General features: G+C 26.7%; 1 protein-coding gene across 1 annotated transcript in view; it reads left to right on the forward strand.

Moving 5' to 3' along the window:
- The window catches only part of LOC117178490, an 8614-nt gene extending 1246 nt beyond the window's left edge, over positions 1–7368 (forward strand). Inside the window, exons 2-3 of the mRNA XM_033369917.1 lie at positions 6797–7116; positions 7219–7368. Coding sequence (XP_033225808.1) covers positions 6797–7116; positions 7219–7368 — 470 coding nt within the window. The remainder of the gene's footprint in view (positions 1–6796; positions 7117–7218) is intronic.
- Positions 7369–7617: the final 249 nt, after the last annotated feature.

Here is a 7617-nt window from a genome sequence, read left to right on the forward strand (position 1 = left end):
TATCTAGTCGGGAGTGGTGCTGACTGAAAACAGATGATTTGGAGCGATTCGCGCGCCATCTGTTGGTCATTCTGAGGACTTATTGAACTACCCTCGTATTTTTAACAAAAAATAAAATCTGCCCTCTAAGCGGGTACATCCTCCTTGCGCGCTGCGTGTGCGGCTCCCAAGTTTGAGCATTTGGAATGCTCAAATGAAGTTTTATCAAAAAGATCTCTTTTAGATCGCAATATTTATATGCGTAGGAGTTTAAAAAAACAATGTTTTTCTTAACTTGACTTTTTTCATATCGCGCGTTGTTTGCTTTAAATTTTGATTTTTGATTGATTACAATTATGTTTGAAAATGCTATAACTCTAAGAATTTTCTTTTTATCAAAAAAAGTCATTAGGATCAATTATTTTGAGGCCTAAGAAAAGTGTGCCGAAGAGTGATTCGATCCGTTCATTTTTTCGAGGGTTATCGTGTTTACGGACGAACGCACAGTGGGAGGAAATGCACTTTTCTCGTTCAAAAATATCCACAGCATTCAATTTTGGCCCGATTTTAATTTAAAAAAAATTAAATTTCATTAAATTCTGAAGAGCTTGACTTAAATTTTGTGCATATAAATGTTTCACGCTATAATAACCGATCAGGAAAACTTTATATTTTGTTAAATGAATGTTCAGGGACTCATAGATTAGATTAATATTAGATATATTAGATTTATATTAATGTGAGAATGACATTTAATTACAAAACTAATTTCGAAGTTTATCATAACCATGGTTATAAACAATTCTTCTGGAAAAATATTTAAATTTGAGATTTGTTTAAATTATAATTGTCTTCGTTCTCCAGAACGAATTTAAATATAATTTAGGTTTAATTTAAGATAATTTTTGATAAAATATAACAATTTAAATTTTTATTAACAAATTAGATAAACAAATTCAAAATGCTAGCCTTTTCGCATAAAAAAGATTTTTTTTGTTCTGGAAATATTTTAAGCTATTGGACGAATGGCTGCTAGTCACAAAAATATTAAGAAAGTGAACAAAAACCACTGTTATTAACAATTCTTGTGACAAAATATTTAAACTTAAGGTTTTACCAAATTAAAATTTTCTTTGTAGGTCAGAATGGGTAAAGATATACCTCAAAATAATATATATTCGATAATATTTGGTAAAATGTAATAATCTGAATGTTTATAAACAAATAAGATAACAAATTTTAAGTTTGCATGCAGTGTTATGATTCATTCGCAATGTATGGCGATTGAAAGTCCGACTTTTTCCAAGCGTAACTGCCAACATTTGGAATTTTTTCACCTAAATTGTTTATAAACATTGAAGTTGTTATATTTTACTAAATATTATCAAAGATACATTTATAGGAATATACGCAGCTATTCTAGCGATTAAAGAAAATTAAAATGTTATAAAAACTTAAATTTGAATATTTTGTCACGAGAATTATTAATAACAATGGTCATTGTTAACTTCTCAAATATTTCTGGTGACTAGCAGTCGTTCGTCCAATAGCTTAAAACATTTCCAGTGCAAAAAGTTGTATGCGAAAGGGTCAAAATTTTGAATTTGTTTATATAATTAATTTATAAAAATTCAAACAGTTATATTTGATCAAATATTAATAAATATTTATTATTTTAAGGAATACCTGCAGTTATTCTAGCGATTGAAGGGAATTATAATTTTTAAAAATCTCACATTTTAATGTTCTGCTAAAAGAATTATTAATAACAATAGTTATTATAAGCTTTTTAATTAGTTTTATAATTAAATGTCATTACTACGCTAATATGAAGCACTTTTAGCAAACAGAAATGTTTTACCGATAATAAGACTATTTGTTAATTTGTTTATGAAACTTGTTTATAACAAATAAATGGAATAATGAACAAATTATTTGTATTCTATAGGTCCCTAGACATTCATTTAAGACAATATAAAGTTTACCTAATCAGTTATTAGAGCGTAAAAATTGTTATGTACAAAATTTCAGTTTTTCCATACTTTAAGTGAAAAAATGATTAATAAATAAATAGAGGAGACAAAAGATTAAGGGTCGAGCTCTTCAGAATTTATTGGACTTCAAATTGAAAAAATTCAAAATCAGAACAAAATTGAAGGCGCTAGACATTTTTGAACGAAAAAAGTGCATTTCTCTCCATTGTGTAATGTGAGAGATGGACGGACGGACAGGCAGACACCAATTGGGGAAAGAATGTTCACAACTATCTACAGGTCGCAAATAATAACCAAATCAAACAAAATATAGCCATAAATGTTTGTAAATGAATTTCAAAGAGACTCACAAAGCAAAATTTTTCGAAATAATTTGTTTAAACAAATAGTTTAAACGATTTTTATTTACAACACGAATGGCAAACTTGAAACTAGCACACGAAAAAAACCCTTTAGTTAACATACGTTGAATTTGTATTGTATTGTATTTAAAATATAAAATATACTGCTTCGTACATATTTTTTCGAGTAGAATTATATTTTTTATATTTTAGGATTAATTTTGCAAAAAATTTAAATTAGCAATAAATTATTTAAACACATTGTTTAAGCAATTTTATTTTGCAAAACTAATGGCAAATTTAACATCAACTATGCCTCAAACTCTTTCAGTTCTATATAGTTTATCTAGTTCATGACCCGAAATCTTATATTCACGAAAGGGTTATAAAATTAAGTTTAAAAAAAACTTTATTTCGCCATATGTTGTTTTAAGCAAATATTTACACAAATTATTTTTGAAAAGTTGACTTTCTGAGTCTCTTTGTTATTCCATTACAAACACTTCTTGCTGAATTTTGTTTGATTTGGTTAAGATTTGCGATCTGTAGGTGTTTTTGAACGAAATTATTGCTATATCCCCAATGTGGGACGCCATCGTCAAAACTTGATTTTCGGATTCAGGGGGTCTCAAAATGTGGAGATCCATTGAAAAACTTTGGTGTCAAATTTCAAAAAATTCTAATATTTTCTCAATCATGAATGATGAGAATGCAATAGTTAGATTTTAACTAATAGAAAATTTCATTTTTAAAATGTAAATTTGTTCTATTTCAAAGTGTTCTGATAAATTTAGTTAGTTTTGCATGCAACTTCTGGAAGAATTACAACTTCCTATGGCCAATAGGAAATATTTGACAAAATTATGAATTTCAGCTTTGGAGAAAAGTTTCAATTTTCCTATATTTTTAGACTTTTCAATTTATTTTCACGACCTTAAAAATGAAACAAATTTATAATTACTCATTTAAAACTGTCATTTTAAATTGGAAAAATGAAAGTTTTAAAGAAAAGACCATTTTTTTCTGATAATTCTTCTTTTTTGTTTGGAAATTCATCTTTTTGAGCAGAAATTTTATTGTTTTTTTTGTCTTTTTGTAAAAAAAAATAATTTTCTTGGTTAAACATTCACCTTTTTGATGCAAACTTCAATTATTTGGTTAAAAAAATAAAGTATTTTCGAAATTAAAATTATTTCTTGAAAAAAAGATCCTACTCCATCTTCACTCCATTGGGAAACGAACCACAAAACTTCTGATTTCCGGTCAGGTGCTTTTCCAATTAAGCTATTAGAGGGATCAGAATAAGAACTCTTAATTCAAGAACATAACGCTAATTTCTAGCTAGTTGTTAATGGTACAAGTAATTATTAAAAAATTAAAAAAAAATTTTTTTTCAATTCTTTTTAATTTATCTGCTATATCATCAGAGATTGTACCTTACCGACAGTAGATCAACCCTTCAAACAATGAAGGCAGAAAATCTACACAATATGGATCAAGTTAAGAATCTTCAATAACAGAAAATGCTTAACGTCTTAATAAGACTAGATGGAAAAGAATATTTTTTAAATTAAAATTATTTCTTCAAAAAAGATCCTACTCCATTGGTAATACTTTTTATTAAAAATATAACTATCTCGTTTTTAGTTTAAAAAATCGTATTTTCTATTGAAAGGTTTAACTATTAGGTTCAACTCTTTTTAGTAATTAGAATTTACCAAATTCTCTGTTAAAAATCAGACTTGGAATTCTTATAACAAAAAATAATCTACCGATCTAACTTAGATTTAAAATTTTACTTTCAAAATGGACTACTTCAAATCATAAATGTTTCTCATCTTTAAAAATGTTTCGAAATCTCTAGAAATCTTTGAACATTTTTTTAACCATTAAAATCTTTCAAACTGTTGAACGTAAAAGATAAGATAAATTGAGATATTAGTTTTAGCGAAGTGAGTAACAATCATTTATTTCTTGAAGCTCACTAATGGAATGCAAATATTTTACAACGACAAGCTCATTACCTATTATTAAAAAGATAACGACTGAAGAATATATTCATTATCTGCTCTGGTTAAGCATTAGTATATTCATTACTTACATTATGAATATAATTCTCCATTGATACATTATAAGGTTATCATCTGATCAGAAGAGATGAGGACTGTTTCTAATTCCGCCTTAATCTTAGCAGTTATTCTCTATTTTATTGGTGAATATAATAATAGTTTATCGATAATTATAAGTAAATAATCGTAAAGTAGAAAATAAATTTTCATGCTATACTAATTGGTTTTTTTTTCATACTTTATCTGATATCATTAATTTATAATATAACTAATTCTTCAATTTTTTTCATCACTCATATTCAAATACTAGCATTTTAATTTAGTAATATTTTTAACACAAAATATTTCATAAACGTAATAAAACAGTATTTCAGATACAAATTCCAAAATTTGTAATTTATAAATTTATTTTAAGAAAAAAGTGACTGTTCTACTATAAAATATAACTTTTCAACAAAATACTTGAACTTTCAAGAAAATAATGAAATTTTGAACATATTAGTTTTTTCAAACTAAAAACATAAATTCCCAAAAAAGTGTCATTGTTTATATTTCAATTTAAAAAAATTACATTCATACAACAAACAAAAATTTTTTAACCAGAACGACAAATTTTCAACAACTAAAGATTTTTCAATTAAGGAAGCAATTAAAGTTCATCTGAAATGTTGAAGTTTCAAGTCAAAAGGCGAATTTTCTCTGCATACAAAAATTGAATTCTTAGACCAAAATGTAAGTTTTCAGCAAGAAATTAATTTTCCACGAAACTGATGGATTTTTATCTAACAAACATGAAGCATTAAAAAAGAAAACAATTTTTTTAATAAAAAAGAAGAATTTTCAACTGAAAAAGATTAATCTGAAAAAAATGGAAAAATCTTTAGGAAAAAATTATTTCTTAACAAAGTGATTCAAAAAATCTTTCAAATAAAATAGTTTAATAATCAAGCAAAAAAGAATAATTTTTAACCACAAATTAAAAAATATATATATATTTCTGCTAAAAAGATCAAATTCGTACTAAAATAAATGATTTTGTAATGGAAAAACGACAATTTTCGTTTAAAAACTTGAAATTTCTTCTAGAAAAGATTTTTGTTTATTTCGTTAAGAGAAAAATAAAAATTTAAAAGAAAGAGTCAATTTTTTACGGCTTACCTAAATTTTCAACAAAGTAGTAGACTTTTTAACTGAAACGTATGACTTTACCAAACCAGTTTAGTTTTTAACCAGTTGCATTTTTTTGAAGTTGAATGTTTTCTTTTCAACACCAAAATATTAAATTCAAGCCAAATATAAATTTTCTATGGAATAGTTTTTTTAGCAGAATTTTAAACAAAAAGTATCACTTTTCAACAAAACTGTTGAATTTTTAACCAAATAGTTACATTTGTATCCAAGAAAGATGTAATTTCGGCTAAAGCTAAAAAAAAATCAAAAAGACAACATTTCCAAAAAGCGGTTGAATTTTCAATCAAAAATTTGCATTTCTATTCAAGAAAGATAAAATTCCTTTTAAAACAGATAATAGTTTAATTTTAATCCAAAGAAGTTTCGAGTTCACTTTGAAGCACCAAAATAAGAATAGTAAACAATAAAGTAATTTTCTTCCATATTTTTGAATTTTGAATCAAAAAGTATATGAATTTTTAAACGAAATGTTAAATTTTCAATAAGCAGTTGAATTTTTGTCCAAGAAAAATGAGAATTCTACTGAACAGGTGAATTTTTAAATCAAAGAGACCAATTTAAAAAAAAGACGAGAATTTTCATCCGAAAAAATTACAGTTGACTTCCAACGACAAAAATAAAAATTTTAAACAAAAAGTTAATTTTTTTGGGAAATAGTTTAATTTTCAACAAAACAATGGCATTTTTATAATAGCGATGCAATATTTATACTGAAAAAAGAAGAAATTTTAAATGAATAATAAAAATTTCCACAAAAATTATTTTCATCCAAAATACAAATTTAAAAAAAAGGATAATCTTTTACGAAAAGAGATCTTTTTTTAACAAAACAGTTGCATTCGCAACCAAAAAGTATGTTTTTTCAAAAAGTAAATTCTTACATATCTAACCCTGAGCTTTAACTTAATTTAAGTACGGTCCCTTGGACGATTTAGAAGCAATTTGAAAAAGAATAATAATAAAAAAGCATGTTTAACAGAATTGCTAAATTTTCAAATGAAAAAATGAAGTTTTAACCAAAATTCTTTATTTTTAAGCAAAAAATAATTTTCGTACAAAAAAGAATAAATTTGTATTAAATTAGGAGAATCTTTGAATCAAATAGACACATTTTCAACAAAAGGGTTGATTGACAACCAAAAAGCGTGAATTTTCAACAAAATTGTTGATTTTTCGAACGAAATAATCAAACGAAAATTTAATCGCACGTTTCTTCTTGCAGATTTGAGTTCAGAGTTCGACTGTTTACCAAATGGCGCACCTATTCCTGGCAATTCTCATTCCAGCCCTTCTAATTCTCCTGAGAGGCCTTCTTCTGTTACCGAACCTTCTCGTCGTTCCAGGTCCAGGTCTCCTATCAATTATTCTTCTTTGCGGGTGCTTGGATTTTCCTTCGAAGAACTTAAATCTGTTCGCCTTATACCCAAGGCGAATCCAAACCGGCGATTCGAAATTCGCAGATATACTTTTCCTAGGGATAAACCAATTTGTGTGAGAGGAGAATATCAGCTACTAAGGCCCATACCAAAAGAAGAGAAACTGGTATTATCAACGTCTAATGGTGACGTCCTTGCAATATTTCAGAATAATAATACAATTCTTCGTGGAATATTTACTACCATAAAATATCGAAATGGATTTCAGAAAGAAAAGCGGGTAAAAATAAACATATACAGCGGCGCGGTTGAAGAAATGAGCCGAGAAGAAATCAGGGAAACTCCCTTAACTAGGAAACAACCAGTCTCAAAGAATTTTGAAACAATAATTCTGAAAAACGACGATTCAAACAATTAGTGAAATAATTTTTTAATGTAAATCTAAATGTCACAATTGACCGATAATTACAATAAAAAATTAATTAGCGTAGGTTAGGACGGACGAACAGAAATTGATTTGAACAGTCAATTTCTGTTCGTCCGTGCTAACCTACGCTTTTGACTCATATTTATTTTTTCGATTTACGATTGGACCGTAAGATATAAATAATTTGAAATCTACGATTTGAAATCAATAAATATCAACGGTCGAAGAAAGGATTGATTT

This window comes from Belonocnema kinseyi, chromosome 8, assembly GCF_010883055.1.
Source record: "Belonocnema kinseyi isolate 2016_QV_RU_SX_M_011 chromosome 8, B_treatae_v1, whole genome shotgun sequence".
Taxonomy (NCBI): domain Eukaryota; kingdom Metazoa; phylum Arthropoda; class Insecta; order Hymenoptera; family Cynipidae; genus Belonocnema; species Belonocnema kinseyi.